Source organism: Protomyctophum parallelum, assembly GCF_964188405.1.
Source record: "Protomyctophum parallelum genome assembly, chromosome: 18".
NCBI classification, from domain to species: domain Eukaryota; kingdom Metazoa; phylum Chordata; class Actinopteri; order Myctophiformes; family Myctophidae; genus Protomyctophum; species Protomyctophum parallelum.
In genome coordinates, this window is record NC_139716.1 from 38,440,762 (window position 1) to 38,458,240 (window position 17,479).

The 17,479-nt window shown below is 43.8% G+C and overlaps 1 protein-coding gene across 12 annotated transcripts in view; it reads right to left on the bottom strand.

Moving 5' to 3' along the window:
- mark2b (MAP/microtubule affinity-regulating kinase 2b) overlaps positions 1–17,479 on the bottom strand; it is a 94,756-nt gene that overhangs the window by 1,075 nt on the left and 76,202 nt on the right. For 9 of the 12 annotated variants that reach the window (XM_083788968.1, XM_083788961.1, XM_083788966.1 and 6 more), the window contains 5 exons: positions 14,379–14,657; positions 9,052–9,078; positions 4,884–4,919; positions 2,992–3,104; positions 1–251 (listed from right to left, as the gene is read on the bottom strand). The exon at positions 1–251 is cut by the window's left edge and continues 1,075 nt beyond it. In XM_083788968.1, coding sequence (XP_083645094.1) covers positions 1–251; positions 2,992–3,104; positions 4,884–4,919; positions 9,052–9,078; positions 14,379–14,657 — 706 coding nt within the window. The remainder of the gene's footprint in view (positions 252–2,991; positions 3,105–4,883; positions 4,920–9,051; positions 9,079–14,378; positions 14,658–17,479) is intronic. The other 3 variants (XM_083788963.1, XM_083788964.1, XM_083788958.1) reach the window with 3 other exon arrangements.

A 17,479-nucleotide genomic window follows, 5' to 3' on the forward strand; every position in this document is an offset into this window, starting at 1 on the left:
CGGCAGCTTGCACACCTCCATCTCCCACTGCACGAAGTCGTCGCGCGCCGGGCTGCCGGACACGCACAGCAGCATGTAGCGCTCGCGCAGCTCGTACTCGCAGCTGTTGGAGTCCAGCACCTTGCGGATCTCGCGCATCATCTCGCTGGGCTCCATCGACGACGTGGTCTTCATCGACCACGTGAAGCGCAGCGAGCGCGGCTTGGACGGGTCCTTGGGTCCCAGTGTCGCCGGTGGGGTGCCGGTACCACCTGGGAGACGAAGATGGATGGATGGAGAGGAGAGAGGGGTAAAGAGAGATGAGAAATACAGAGGATTAAGAGAGAGAGAGAGAAGTGGCAGAAGTGAGTAGAGGAGTGATGAGGAGAGGCAGAAGGGCCTAATTCAATTTGCATACAAACTACAAAGCATCCAACCACAAGAACCCTAGCGTATCTATTCTGGAGCAAACTTGGTCGAAAATAGCTGATCTAGACTGTCACTCAATGATCGTCCAGCTCTTTAGTAAACAAAATACACTTTCATTGTTAGGAAGCAGAACTCAACGAATATAACATTTTGAGCTTCAATTTTATAGTCTTACACGGTCCCATTTCTTTGTTTCATCACAGGGTAAAATTTGTATCACAACCTGAAAATGTATTTTCTGTTGTAGAGTGTATGTATGTATAACTTATGAATATACTGTATGTATGTACTGCATGTAATTTGAATGTATTACTGGTATTGTTTTGTTTATACTTAATGTCCGATTCTTAAATTAGGGGAAGTTCTCGATAAGCCTTCTGGCTTTTAACTTCTCCTGCACAATATTAATATGCATGAACTTCTTTTTCCTGTTTTTAACCTTTATGTGCGAATAAATAAAACCTAAAAAGGGGGGGACACCCCTGCTACTGAACAACTCAACAAGCAATGATTTATATCCAAATATAGAGCTATACTATTTAACCCATTCTGACCGGGCACCCATTTTGGTGTCGGCATCATGTTGTGCTTTAGCTATTGAAAAATAGCAGATCTACAAGCTCATATCGCGCCACCGAGTGGCGCGATACGAGCTTGTAGGTCTGCTATTTTTTGAAAAATCGAAGAACGACTGACATTTTTAGAATCTGATCTCAGGTCAGAATGGGTTCATCAGACCAGTGTGTGTCCAGTGGAAACCTCGTATGAATCTGATCTCAGGTCAGAATGGGTTAACACTTAGTTTGTATATCACTTACACAGGTGTCATCAATATGTCCATAAGCGGTGTTGTTTAGATTTTGTTTTTTACACACCATTATAATGTTCTTATTTTGACCACGAGACCCAATTACTGAATGTCAGTCTCCAATGTATGCATGTCTTAAAATTAGATTTATTAATTTTTAGGGCCGGGACTAATTGCGATTAATTTAGATTAATTAACTACAGAAGAATTAATCGCAATTAACTACAGATAAATTAATCGCACCTTTTTTTTCACCGCGGAATGTTTCTCACTGGGCGCTTTTCTATAGTACTGAAAACTGGAAATAATAAAAAGTCACCCCATTTTGTGTTGCCTAGAACTGGAGGTCTGACAAAAAACAGTAACAATATGAAGTAAGTACAGCTTTGTGATGTCACTGAGATGTACTTGTTACTGTTACTATTTTTCTTTCAGACCTCCAGTTCTAGGCAACACAGAATGGGGTGACTTTTTATTATTATTTCCACAACAGGTATATTAATGACAGTAAAATGTTGAAAATGAGTGGTATCCTGTAGTCACTATTCATTGATTCACTGGGATACCAAAAAACATTAAAACAAAAAAGGTTTCTCGCGGTTCTCGGGTTGAATATTGATATGCGATTAATCTAGATTAATTAACTACAAAGCCTCTGATTAATTAGATTAATTTTTTTAATCGAGTCCCAGCTCTATTAATTTTAAAACATATATCCCAGGTGAAATAAATACATTAATCTCTTCAAAAAAAAAACAAGAAGTGATACATCCATCTAATTTTCAGCATACAGGAACACACACAAAACAATTATAATTATATTTACGCAATATGGGGAAACGTATAACTGATAGGGTTCTAATGAAAACTGCGTCGCTGCAGACTTCATTTGAATATTGATCTTAGCTAATAAAACATTTGTATCAGACCACTGACAACGTCAAACTGCTTTCAACAGTACTGTTCTTTTCAGATATATAGCGAATTACATTGATCAATCAATTAATTCTTAACGAAGCTCTCACTTGGAGCACCTCAGTGCCCTACAGAGATTAAATCAGACATTTTTCAACGACGTCAGAGTGGGGAATAAACGGTGTAATTCATCAGATAAACATGTTTTGGCCTATTATACATGCAATGCACATTTCTCTATTCGCTAGCTTAGTTGTTTAGACTTCATGGTCTGAGAGGACTTTTGGCCGGGTGTTCAGATTCAAAAGGTCAAATGATGGAGCCCCCGAAGGGACAAAAATAGTAGGCGGTGAACAAGAAGGGGAGTCTAACTATATTGCGACCTCCGCTGATTGCGCGCAATACATTTTTCCTTTCACCGATTTAAATCGTCACCAGTTTGAATTCTGGACGGGAACCCCGTTTGGTGTTCTAAGCATTATGTTATAATTTAGCTATTGGAAAAAAAAGCAGATTGTAGATCTGCAAGTTTAGAAAAATCGTGACAATGTGGCGCAAATCGTTGAATATACAGATCTACAAGCTCATAGCACGCCACCGAGTGGTGCGCTAAGAGCTTGTAGGTCTGCTATTTTTGAAAAATCGAAGAACGACTGACATTTTTTAGAATCTGATCTCAGGTCAGAACGGGTTAATCAGACGAGTGTGTGTCCAGTGGAAACCTCGTATGAATCTGATCTCAGGTCAGAATGTGTTAACTCAAATCTTTGCTTCTGGGGGGTCCTTGACGTGACATCTTTCATAGAAACTGGTAGGATTTAGAAGACTTTTTGTAGAATCCAGTGTAAAGGCAGCATTACCAGTGTTCCCAGAGCCTGGCGAGGAGTTGTTCTCATCGTTGTTGGAGGTGGAGGTGGAGAGCACACCGCCCGAAGTCTTCTCCGATTTATCCACCGTGCTGCTCAGCATAGACCTGGATGGACCCATGGATGGATGGATGGATGGATGGATGGATGGACACATGGGAAGGATTGGGGGGGGAGAGGAGGGGGGGGTTAGAGTGGGTTGTTGGGGACAGGACGAGGGACAGCAAAACAAGAGGGAGATGGGAAGGGGTGAAGAGGAACCAGAGAGGAAGAGAAGGACAATTGAGTAGAAGAACAAAGAGGAGAGGTAGAACGAGCACGAGCAGGGAACACAGGATGAGAGGGAGGAGGGTGAGACAACATGGACAGACAGACAGACGGATGAGAGGGAGGAGGGTGAGACAACATGGACAGACAGACAGACAGACAGACGGATGAGAGGGAGGAGGGTGAGACAGCATGGACAGACAGACGGACGGATGAGAGGGAGGAGGGTGAGACAGCATGGACAGACAGACAGATGAGAGGGAGGAGGGTGAGACAACATGGACAGACAGACGGATGGATGAGAGGGAGGAGGGTGAGACAACATGGACAGACAGACAGACGGATGAGAGGGAGGAGGGTGAGACAACATGGACAGACAGACGGATGAGAGGGAGGAGGGTGAGACAACATGGACAGACAGACAGACAGACGGATGAGAGGGAGGAGGGTGAGACAACATGGACAGACAGACAGACGGATGAGAGGGAGGAGGGTGAGACAACATGGACAGACAGACAGACAGACGGATGAGAGGGAGGAGGGTGAGACAACATGGACAGACAGACAGACGGATGAGAGGGAGGAGGGTGAGACAACATGGACAGACAGACAGACGGATGAGAGGGAGGAGGGTGAGACAACGACAGAAGAACGAGATGAGGGGAAAATAGACAAAGAAATGTTTCTCTCTTTTTATTTTAGGGGGACTTTCCACAAGTACCCCTGTGTGTTTGTGTGTCTCTCTCTCTCTCTCTCTCCGTCCCTGTGTGTTTGTGTGTGTCTCTCTCTCTCTCTCTCCCCGTCAGAGACAAATATCAACAGTGTGATATGTGATGAGCACATGTTAGAAGTATGTGAAACATGGAGTTATACGTCATATGACGGTGTCATGTGCCAAATATAGCCAATAATATAGAAGCTCATAATAATAATAATTTGGCGATGCGTTTTGCGAGCTTTTATATTGGCTAGTTTCGGTGTGCAACAATGTCATACGAAATAAATTAGATCGAATTTCAATGTTTAACCCATTCTGTCAGCATCATGTTATGCTTTAGCTATTTAAAAATAGCAGATCTACAAGCTCATATCGCGCCACTGAGTGGCGCGATACGAGCTTGTAGGTCTGCTATTTTTTGAAAAATCGAAGAACGACTGACATTTTTAGAATCTGATCTCAGGTCAGAATGGGTTCATCAGACCAGTGTGTGTCCGGCGGAAACCTCGTATGAATCTGATCTCAGGTCAGAATGGGTTAATTACACACAAACACATTTGGGTACTAGGAGGATTCTCAAGTCTTGCATGCATGCATTGCACACACACACACACACCCCGCCATGCGTATCAACCTACCCACCAACACACACTCACTCGTTCACTCAGATGCTACCATTGGCTACCGGGCCAACATCGCTCATCCCCTGATCGGTCCACCCATCACCAAAATTAACATTCCCAGAGTTAGAAACACTTTCCCGGGCCAATCACAAAACAAGGCCGCCCCACGACTTGCATTATCAGCTACTGATTGGGTCTGATTGGGTAATCATTGATTGACAGCAGGCTTGTTGGGTTTGGGATTTTGTAGGGTTTTGGGGTTTGGTCTGTTTCCTCACCTGCTCCCCTCATCCCGACCCTCTCCCTCATACGGGCTCCTCGAGAAAAATCAACAAGAGTTTAGTCTTTTTTTTTAATGACTAAGCGGTCTAACATTTTCAACCTAGTAACAAACTAGAGCACTATTGTATTTGTGGGCTAACATGATGCACAGGTCACACCACTCTCGGCACCTGGTGTGACCGTTCCAATCCGAGCGCAAACGAGCCCCGATAAAATGAAACAAAGACAGAATAGGACTTCTCCTCCCAGTTCTAGAAATATGCTCAAAATCATGTTAATGATTATTACCATGGCATCATGGCGACTCCACCAACGGAGTCATTGCAACGTTAACTAGGGGTGGAATGTTGTATCCTTTGAGGTTAAGAAGGGACCCTGGGAGGATGGTATGCAAATAGTATGCATATGAGATGGGATGGGCTTAAAGAGTACAAATGACTTCAACACAAATGGAATGAGAAAGGATGGCTTTTCTTTTAAAGCGGAGAAGACTTTGGAATGGTTTTGAAAGGGTAGTGGTTTGGAAATGGCTCGGCGCAGTTTGGAACGGAACAGGGTGGTCGCGGTGAGGGTGGGTCCTGTGACAGCAAGGAGGTGTTAATGGTCCCCACCACCTTCTGCTCTTATTAGTTAACACTGAACCTACACACACACACACACACACACACACACACACACACACACACACACACACACACACACACACACAAAAACAGACAGGCAGGCTGATGCTGCCAAACAGTTTCACTGACGTGTGTACTGTGTATACCAACAGACAGGGTCCTAAGATACATACAAATCATAGACACACACACACACACACACGTATTCTCTCTGACAAACACGCATGTATTCTGTCACACACACATGAATGTATTCTGTCACACACACACACGCATGTATTCTGTCTCACACACGCATGTATTCTGTCACACACACCCAAAAGGAGAAAAGCAGACAAGAGAGAGAACAAACGCATGACAGAGCTAGTCTAAATTGACAACCATGAGACAGCAGAATACATGCAAACACTGCAGGACATACAGTAAATGACAAGACATGACAAATTAAGCAGTTTATAGTCTTTCTATATTTGGCATCATTCCAGTTTTCTGCCCCATAAAGACATTCACATTAGCATCAAACAAAATAGCTCCCTGCAATAGAGACATGGTTAGGTTAGAGTAAATATAGTAAAACAAATATAATAATAATAAAAATAAAATAAAAAGACAGGTGAGAAAGGGTGAAACAACTTTACAGTTAATGAAAGTGGTACAGTATGAACCATGTGAGATGGAGAGCAAGGCATTCACGCGAGCACATTTTGCATTGTCCCACCAGCCAATTAAAATGGGAACACTTCCTAGGAAAGATGCAAAATGGCTGCCATGACATGGCTCGATGTTTGAAGTGCAGCGTGATGATGAAGCTCTACCTCGAGGATGTGCTCGCTGCTTGGATCTCAAGGCGTACAGCTTTCCACTAAAGACGGTCACTTATACCGGTCGCACACTCGAAAATAGCCGATCTACAAGCTCACAATAACAGGTCGCAGTGTGATGCGACCGTGAGCTTCTAACAACCAAGTGGAAATCAGGCATCAGTCTCACTGAATAATGTTTTGTGAATCCAATGGTTTATGGTCGTGATTTAATCTGCGACAAGACGGACGGGAAGGCTGGTAATAAAGGCTGGTCTCGTTTTCAAACTAAAGGTTGAGCGATTTATCAAGAGGCGAGTCTAATGATGAAAGTCACCGAATTAAAATTGTCTGTGTAGGAAGTAGAAACCATGGGGTGTCGATTGTAGCTGTGGGTTAAATTAAAAAGGTGTTGTTGCCTATTCCAACCAGCAGGTGGTGCATTAGCCCAGCAGTGAAACCGCCAGCACAAGTCTACCTGCTGGCGAAGCCAGGTCGACACATTCACTGCTGGTCAGGACTGTGTAAGTATTGTACAAATCTTCATTAGTAAGGCATTTCAAATGCCATCATTTGTAATGCATTACAAATGTGTGCATTGCCTGTGCCCATGTGAATACAAAGGCGGGTGTGAACAGAAATGTGCCACGGTCTGTGCCTGTAACGAAGGAGCCTTTTATTAGTGTGTACTTGCTTGTGTGTGTTTATGTGAGTGTACACAGCATAAAGATATATATATTTTTCCAGGCACAGTAGGTCAAAGCCATCCAGTACTGTTGCTGCTGCTGTTAGACAGAGGAGAGAGAGCCAAAGTGAATAAAAAGGTGCCACATGAAAGGAAGAGAAGAGAGTGCAGCCTCCAGAAAAGAGTGCAGCCTGAGAAGCAAAACACTGCATTCCCCCCCATCCGTCCTCGATCCACTCCTCCTCGCTACCTCCGTCCAAGAAGGAACACGGTTCACAAAAATAAATAAAAAATAAACTAAACAAAACAAAAACCTAAAGTTCAAACGCTACTGCAGCTCAGACGATGGGATGCTCGGCCTCCAAAGCGAGATAAACAACTGCGCTGCTCCAAAACCAGTCCCAGACTCAAAGAGTTTAAATGCGAAAACAACAACAAAAGGAAGTAGGCAGGTCAATGGGGGATATATATATATATATATAAAAAAAAGATAACAAAATCTAAAAGGTTTCACGTTAGTTTCAGGTCCTACCCAGGGGGGGTGGGTGGGTGTGGGTGTGGGGGGGGGGGGCTAGGTGGATTCCCTGCTTGGCCAAGAGAGACATTGCGCTCATAAGCCTCAGAGTGTACTACTCGACAACCAGACACCGGGGTCTAAATGGCTCAATGGAAGAGCAGGGAGACCACCTCCGACCTCTGTATTACACCTGCTCTAACGTACATAGTGATTACATTCTTTACGATAAAAGGTCCAGATTGTAGCTGGAAAACCCTTGATCATGAGCAACTGTTCTCTTCGCCGTCAGCAGAACAGCACGCCGCCCACTCAAGTCACTACATTACGCCCCTTATATGATAATATAACCCATTCTGACCTGAGATCAGATTAAAAAAATGTCTATTACATCCTGACAGTTTAATTGTTAACCCATTCTGACCTGAGATCAGATTCTAAAAGTGTCTTCGATTTTTCAAAAATAGCAGACCTACAAGCTCGTATCGCGCCACTCGGTGGCGCGATATGAGCTTGTAGATCTGCTATTTTTAAATAGCTAAAGCATAACATGATGCTGACACCAAAATGGGTGCCCGGTCAGAATGGGATAATAATGTTGTTATTATCTTTGGGGTGTTTTGTAATGGTGTGCATACAAGACAGTTGTCCTGTGAGTGCCATTAATTCAGCGCTCGCGGAGCCGTTGTCGGTCGCGTGTCCGAGAACCGAGGCCACAGTGATGAGATGGCATCACTTTCTGTCCTTATCTGTTAAGGGTTGGGGGGTTATATGAGTTACGGGGTGAGAAGATGATTCGTCGTGCACATCGATTGGGGGGGATGATTCCTGACCGGGAGGTTGAAATGAGGATAACTCTGAACTGTGGTCTACACTCAATAGTCTCGTCTAAATTCAATGTTGGGGCTAAAACTAGGTGGAGACAGTTTGTAGATTTAAGAAACCAATGCAAACATCAGGATTGGTTTCCAAAGCGACGGGACAAGGTTTGTTAAGAGACCTCGGTCCACAGGCTGGGGAATCACTGATTTCGATGTAAGTATCAGGGATCTCGCACTGCTCAGACTAAGGACATCTGGGACACAAAGAGCTGTGTGCTCAACGCGTTCTATCTGAGGGGCGTGGGGGGTGAGGATGAGAGCACTGGGATGGATGGAGACATTGAAAGAAAAGGTGGTGAGGGTGTTACTGTGATGCACCGCAGTGACCAGTGAGTGGGTGAGGGAGTGAGTAGGTGAGTGAGTGAGTGAATGGGGGAGGGGGGTTAGTATAAAAAATAAACAATGTCCATAAACACGGCACTCAAAACCAAAGAGCTAAAAAAAAAAGGGGGGGGGAGGGCAACCACAGAAAAAAAAGATAGAGCTCAAAGACCAAGGCACAAGGGAAGGTTTGAACAAAAAAAAAAGCTGCACAAAACACCAAAAATAAGAGAAAATATATATAGTGTGTATATATATATATCTCTCTCTCAAATATATTTAAGGAGAGGATCAATGTAAAAATCAAGGGGTTATATTTAACAGTGGGGATGTTGCCTACCTTCTCGGAAACCTGAACGAGAGATTTCTACAAAAACAAAGGGATAAAGAAAGGGAAAAAAGAAAACGTAATGTATAAAAAACGGATATAATTGGACTGAGACACGACGAGAGCAGACTTTGAAACAAGAGAACAAGAAAAATCTACGTCCGGGCAAAATGAAAACCCAAACCCCACATTGTATTTAAGTTGCATAAACTAAAATAACTAAATAAATAAACACGGTACATGAAAAGTACAGTAATAATAATTCCTTTACCATCTGATGAAGAGTGGTATTTGAATGAGGAGATAACCACTAAAGCCCAATTTTAAACTTAAAGGTAAGGCAAGTGATTTTCTTTATTAAATTACTCATTGCTATAGTGTGTTTGTTCAGTAACGGAAGTCTCCATGTCTCTCCAGCTTCTTATTAACCCATTCTGACCTGAGATCAGATTTAAAAAAAATGTCAGTCGTTCTTCGAGTGTTCAAAAATAGCAGACCTACAAGCTCGTATCGCGCCACTCGGTGGCACGATATGAGCTTGTAGATCTGCTATTTTTCAATAGATAAAGCATAACATGATGCCAACACCAAAATGGGTGCCCGGTCAGAATGGGTTAAACAGAAAATGCTTTTTCAGGATGGGATATGAATTTTATCCACTCAGGATACAGAACTCAGTCAGGATACAGATTAAATTTGTGTCACCTACCTGAAAATGTATTTTCTGTTTATTAAAGAGCTGGAGATACCTGTGACTGAACAAGCAATAATTACTATCAGAATATAGTGATTTAACCTTTTAACATTTTTTTTTTAGTTTTAACCCAAAAATATCACTAACCTACCTTTAAGCTATTCAAAAATAGCCAGTCTGCAAGCTCACAATACAATGCTGCAATGCAACATGCTGTAAGCTCAGCAATCTTTTAACAATTTGAAAAATGTGAAAGATTTAGAAAATCTGAAATGATGGGACGCCAGGGTGAAAGTTAAAAAGTTAGGAGTAATTAATGGGGCTCGATAGATGAGTGTGAATACTGGGCATTAAATTCACAACAAAAGAACATGGAAAGAAGATTTCATAGACGCCAACAAGGCGCACTCCCCCATCCGACACCAGATGGAACATTCCATGACATCACATCTTGGGGATAAATCATTATTAATCCTGAAAAGAAGGGTTGTTTTTGAGGTGAGACGGTCAACTATGCAGAGCTGTGTGAACATTAGTGTCAAAAGCCCCAACCTTCTCCCTCTCTAAAACACACACACACACACACACACACACACACACACACACACACACACACACACACACACACACACACACACACACACACACACACACACACACACACACACACACACACACACACACACACACACACACACACACACACACACACACACACACACACACACACTTCAAAAGAGTAATCAAAACAACACATTGAGAAAACAACTTGTGTGTGTGCGCGCGCATGCGTGTACTTTGGTACTTAAAGCATATATAACTTTTACTCCACCATATGCTTGTTTTTTGTTTTTGCTTTAATTAATTGTTTTACTTGTAACAGTATTATTATATTGTGATTTTGCTACTTTTATTCAGATCTTATGTAAAATATCCGAGTAGTTCTTCCTAGCGGGAAAGTGCTGAGGTCAGGTTATGGGATATCTTAATCAAATATACAGCTCTCTCTCTCTCTCTTTCTCTCTGCATGTGTGCGTGCGTGTGCACGCGCGTGTGTGTGTGTGAGTGTGCCTGCGTGCGTGTCTTTAGCTACATAAACCACCACAGTAAAATCTCGGCGTAAATGGACCTGTACGGGTCCATTTTTACTGTATGTGCCACCTGATACCTCTGTCTCCACAACCTTCACTTCCTCTTAGCAAGCCAGGCATGTGTGTGTGTGTGTGTGCGTGTACACGAGCCAAGGTGTCCCCGCCACCAGTGGTATTTATAGTTGAAGGAAAAGTGATATCTCCGTTGTAACCATGGATACCGTCGCCATGGAGCTATGTTTGAGTGGGAGAAATGGAAAGTTGCTGCCTGTGTCTATTCCTTGTGACACACACACACACACGCGTAGAGTTTTGGGTTGTGTAGTTACACCGCGCCAAATACTGGCAAGATATTTTCAATAGTTGAACCGGTTTCAAAATTCATATTCCAAAATAATCTCTGTGTTGACTTGCATTGCACGCTGAAACAGCAATCTGTGCGAATAAAGCTGGTCCTGCCAGTGTACTGTAAACCACATTACAATTAAGCTTGGTTTAGTGTTGTTTTGCTAAGGATTAACCTTGGGCTGAATTTGTTATTTAAATTAAAGACCGAATCATTGCTTTTGCAGATGTAAGAAAACAGCGATAGTGCCTTTGCCAATCATTAACACGAAAACAATGATGAACAGAGTTCCATAATTTCCATTAATCAGAATCAGATTTGTTTGCGTTTGTTTTTGTGTTAAATAAAGTGAGAGAATGTTTTTGATATTATTTTTATAAAGGGCAACAAGCAAAAATAATTTGGGGTTACTTCCCGGCACTAACTACTACACAACACATAGCAACTCAACTCTAACTATGACTGTCTCAGGTGAAAATAGACCATCAACAACAAGCACACGGCGGATGCGTTGTGAGCACGAAGATCAGATATTTTGGTTACTTTGGAAAATCTTTCACCCACTGTAACCCCTAATGTGGCCACCAGGTCAAAAAGTAGTTAATTGTGCTTTGACTTCTCAAAGCAAAGCCCAACTCCCCCACTACTACAACACACCAGCAACTTTCCAATAACACTACCAATACACAAGACTATTCCATGTCCTTTACACATACACTTTCTCACGGATATACCCAACGTGCCTTCAGGGTTCATTCATTGCTGACTAATGTGCGACGTCACTCAAGTGTTGAAGAAACATCTCAGTGTTGTCTAGGGCTGCCAACAATCGATTTCCTTAGCAATTATTCAATCAATAAAGCTTCATACAAATCAACCAAATAATGTTGTGCGTTGATACAGTGTTGCTCCTCTGGTGAACGTACTGTAATCAATAATCCTTTTCATTAATCGTTCAGCAAATGATAATTCTCAGAAAGAATACAAGGGTTTGGAATTTCTGTTTGAAATGGTTTAAAAACCCCTCGAGTCATTTTCTTGTAATAAAAATCAAATTCGGTGACGTAAAGCCTTAACGTTGAGGTCTCGTGCATTTATTGCGATCAATTGTCCACGGAAGGGGGGCCGCCCGACTGGGACAACCTGGCCTGGAGGAAGCAGGACTGCGGTAAAAAAAAAAACGTCCAGACATGAAGCCAAAAACCTCCAGAAAAGAAATGTCTCCTCAGGCCAGCCTAGCGCTGTTCCAAACACAAGATTACAGGGCAACACACTGCTGGCTCTGGCCAGACAGTCACAGCTGGGACTTCACTGCAGTCTGTTGGACATGAATATATAGAGCAGTGGGTTATCAACCAGAGGTCCAGGGACCACCAGTGGTCCTTGAGGGGGTTCCAGGTGGTCCCCAGCTAAATGATGGAGAGTTGTGGACCCTTATAGATCTTTGACCATTTGTCAAATGATCTTTGTCCATTTGGTTTTATTTTACGCTCTCATAAATTATTGTCAATTAGAGGACGTAGAAGAACTGTTATTTTGATCGTTTGCCTGTTGTCTCTTATTGTGGACAAAACCGTATCCTAAATGACAACAAAATATTTAAAGTTCTGCGTCCGACCGATCAAATGGTGGTCCATGGCTCAATTGGCGAATAAATAATGGACCTCGATATGAAAAAGGTTGAAAACCACTGTATTATAGAAGCTTGTCAAAGACATATGCACCATCCGCAGGGGATTCGAACCCGCCAGACTGGTGGTGGTCACTAGCCAGGGCACTTTACCACTGTGCCACCCCAGCGCCCGATAGAACACAATACAACAGTTTAGGCTGAAAGGGTCTCTCTGTTCCCTCTCGCATCTAGGGACATAAGCTCTAAATGTGAATGTGCCATTTTCAGTTAAAACTAATGTGATTTCCAGTGACGGTGGAAGCTGACTCAGTCATCATTAACGGTGAATATGGGTGACTTGGGAGTGAATGACTCCCCAGAGAGAGAAAGTGTTTTTCCCCCCTTCTCATCTGCCGAGTCATGTGTCCCAAATAACTAAATCTGGAATGCCAAATTCAAATGCAATTAAAGGGGGTCCTTGGTTGTCCTTGGACAACCAGTGACATACAGAACACGTGACCATGTTGACGTTCTATCCCACCGAGCTCGCCGTCAGCTTGAAATTAAGTCAAACGCAATACCTGACACATTGCTAAAGACTCCACTAAAGACTCCACACGCATCAGTGGTGCTCAATATTTCATGTCAAGAACCCCAAAGATTATATGTAATATGCCGCCGATCTGAAAATATGTTGTTCCAGGGACCTCCCCAGAAGCAAAGATTTGAGTTAAAATGTTCACTCTTTAATAATATATATATTCAAAGATTTGAGGCACATTCACGATTTTTCAAAAATAGCAGACCTAAAAGCTCATAGCGCGGCACTCGGTGCCGCACTATGAGCTTCTAGATCTGCTATTTTTCAATAGCTAAAGTATAACAATGCTTTAAAACACCAAAAGGGGTTTCCGCCCCAAAATGTGCTAGATAGAGCTCCATAAAGAACAATTACCCTGTCTAAAGCCATAACGTACAGAGCCTCTGGATTGGCTGGATTTCTACTCATTTACATCTCCCGTTTTGAGCTTGTAGATTTGCTATTTTCTTTTTTTTATTGGAACCCTGAAATGTAACATTTGTATTCAATTTCAAATGTATTTAGTTATACTTATGTTAACTTTACGAACTAAAATGCAAATACAATGGACATAAAAAAGGCAATAACTTTTTAATACTCGTCATTAAGCTACTACGACTAATATAGACTGAAGTAATAAAAGCGAAGCCAAGACCTGTTTGGATGTTCGGAATTGTAACAGCTGAAATCAATAATATATCAGTATTCCGGTATTAAGGTGGCACCTGGGCCGCCAGTTGCCCATGTATGCTCGCCAGTTGCCCATGTATGCTCTATTACATAAGGATACGTTTGACAAATACAAATACAAATAAATGAAGGAAAAACAAGTCAATAAGTCAGATATGAATAATCATTTGGGGGCAGCCAGGTGCCCCAGCAGTATGAACGGGCATCACTTTACTCCCATCTGTTCTACACCCACCACAGATTTAGCCGTTCATCCGTCCCGCCATCTGTTCAGCCCCCTCCCCTCCCCTTCCCTTCCCTCCCCTGCCCCGCACCGCACCGCTCACCTGCGCACAAACTTGGAGGTGAACTTGCTGAAGATGCCGGTGGCGCCGTGTTGGCGGCGCGCCTGGCTGTTGCCGTGCGACAGCGACGGGGAGGCGGGCCCGCCGGGGTAGGCGGAGCCCTGCTGGTCGCGGGCGCCCCGCTGCTGGCCGGCGTGGAACGTGCTGCGGATGCCCACGCCCCGCGAGAAGTTGGTGCGGTCCGTGGCCGCCGCCGCCGCGCTGCTGCTGATGTTGTGCGCCGAGGGCGAGGCGCCGGGCGGCCGCTGCTGAGCGGGAGCACTGTGAAAGGGGAGGACGGACGCACGGACAGACAGACAGGACGCCATGGGAACACACAGGGATGGATAGGAAGGTGAGAAAGACAACAAGGTGCCAGTGGCAGACGGACAGACAGACAGGACGCCATGGGAACACACAGGGATGGATAGGAAGGTGAGAAAGACAACAAGGTGCCAGTGGCAGACGGACAGACAGACAGACGCCATGGGAACACACAGGGATGGATGGATAGGAAGGTGAGAAAGACAACAAGGTGCCAGTGGCAGACGGACAGACAGACAGACGCCATGGGAACACACAGGGATGGATGGATAGGAAGGTGAGAAAGACAACAAGGTGCCAGTGGCAGACGGACAGACAGACAGACGCCATGGGAACACACAGGGATGGATAGGAAGGTGAGAAAGACAACAAGGTGCCAGTGGCAGACGGACAGACAGACAGACGGGGGGGAAACAAAGTTAAGAAGTGAAGAGAATGGGGGAGGGGAAGAGAGGAAAGACGAGATGGTTAGTTAGCACCGATAAAAGAACACAGTTTACTTCTGTTGGTACTTACCTCAACCCAAAATGGTGTGTGTGTGTGTGTGTGTTGAGTGTCTGTGTGTGTGTGTTGAGTGTCTGTGCGAGCCTGATGTTGCTTACAGTATAATCCTAAATGATCCAAGCTGGTGTTGTGGAGGCCAGATGAGGTCAGGGACTCAAACAGGGCCATGTACAGACTTTTGGGAGGGGAGGCCAAGTTTCCCCCAAACACATGAACACGCGCACGCCGCACACACACACACACACACACACACACACACACACAGAATAAAACTGAGTTTGGAAGTACGAAATACCCTAGCAAGGTCATACTTCTGGGCGTGACAAATATGTTAGACTTGGTCAGCATGTTCTTAAAACCAGACTTATCAGAAGGGGAAAATGTGAGACCCTGTACCTGCCAATAGAATGTAGCATAATGTGACCCAGCCTTTGTAATGTATTGAATGAGAGCAGAGCAACATTGGTTCACTTCAGCAAAAGAGAAATAAACAAGAGAAATTATGTATAAAAAGGGCACTTTCTATGCCTTACTTTCTCCTATGAAGGCAATCAGGTAGGTGCTCAAGCACTGATTGGATCCTATGTGTGCACATGCCCGGACACAAACGCAGTTAATCCTATAATCCTTGGCAAAAGATCACACAAACACACACACACACCCCATTGAGAAATCGTAGCTTACTAACTGCGATTGCTACGCTGTGTGTGTGTGTGCGCGAGCGTGTGTGTGTGTGTGTGTGTGTGTGTGTGTGTGTGTGTGTGTAAAACTCCTGTGCCAGTATTAGAATGGGAAGTGGCTAATGGCCACAGGCAAAAAACTGAACCACAAACGGAACAAATCAATGAATAGATTTAACACACATTAGGTCCTCACAACATGCGCAAAAGAAAACAATCATCATTCATATGAGTCCAAACTGAAACAGGGTGATGATGTATTTTTAAGTGGACGTCGTTGCTGCAGTATTTCAACAGATGTCCAAAGGCACAGCACTGCACACCCACCACTAACAACAAATAGCATGCACATAAAACACACACACAGGCCTTCTGCGAGTGCAGAATACAGGGACAATCAGGGAGACTGGTGGGGGTTATCAACCCAGCCAAAGACAGCCTAAAAGTGACCGCCTATGAGGGAGGAGTGGCATATTGATACACAGTAGCACCGTAACTTGCAGTATCCTGTGTCTTTCAAGTGGATTCCTGTTGGAATGATTATGGGGAGGAGGGGGTATTTTCAGCAAAGAGATTTTGTGAAGAGCGAAAGGAGTAGTGAGCCAAGGACGGAACCCTGGGGGACCCCAGTCAACCAAGAATATAGGGTTTTAAGTGGTTAAGACGCAGTCATGTGGTGGAGAATGCTCAGCAAAAGAAGGGCATTAAAAGCTTTTCCCAGTCTCTGTTCGGAGGGTTGCTGTGCAGACGCAGCATGTCGTATTTAATTACTAATGTAAACATGTGCCAGCGGCACATCTTTCAACATTACATCGTGTCTCGCAGATTTTTTTTCAATTCAGAGCGCTGCCGGTACTTTGTGTTAGTGCATTCTGACGGAAAGGCAGCCAGTTGGGTCTCTGTTCTGGACAATGTTCAAAGTTAAATTCTGTTCAGCTTTTGCACGTCTCCCAGTTGATGACATCCGTGTTTAATTACCTGCGTGCACGGCGCACGGCCAAGAGGAAAAGGAGCAAAGAGGAAGCTTAATTATCCTCAAGGGTATTTTCATTACAAAGCTGTCAAACATTAAAAAAAAGTTTAATGCATTCACAAAGCAACAAAAATATATGAGACCGTATTCCAAATGAATCAATCAATTATTATTGCACAGTCTCTTCTTAGTGCGATTTGGCAATGTTAGGCCCAAACCACACCAGCTGCAACTCCTTGCAACGACTCGCAACTCCTTAAAACAAAACAAACCACACCGATGCAACTCCTTGCAACGACTCGCAACTCCTTAAAAACAAAACAAACCACACCGATGCAACTCCTTGCATTGGGGACAATGCATAGATTTCTGTCAAATAAGGAAACATAGACTCATTGCCTTAACTGATGCGCAGTTGCAACACGGAAACTGTTGTGTGCAGTCACCCCTTCTGAGCTGAAAAACCCTGTTTGGCCTGACGTTGGTTTAGAACGGCCAGAAAACGTCACGCGTGCTGTGTGGAAATACGTCAACAAGGAAAGACAGCAAGGCCATATGCAAGCGACAGGGCATTGCCAAACAAGGCTACCGGCACTAACATTAGCTGGACTACCACCAAGAGT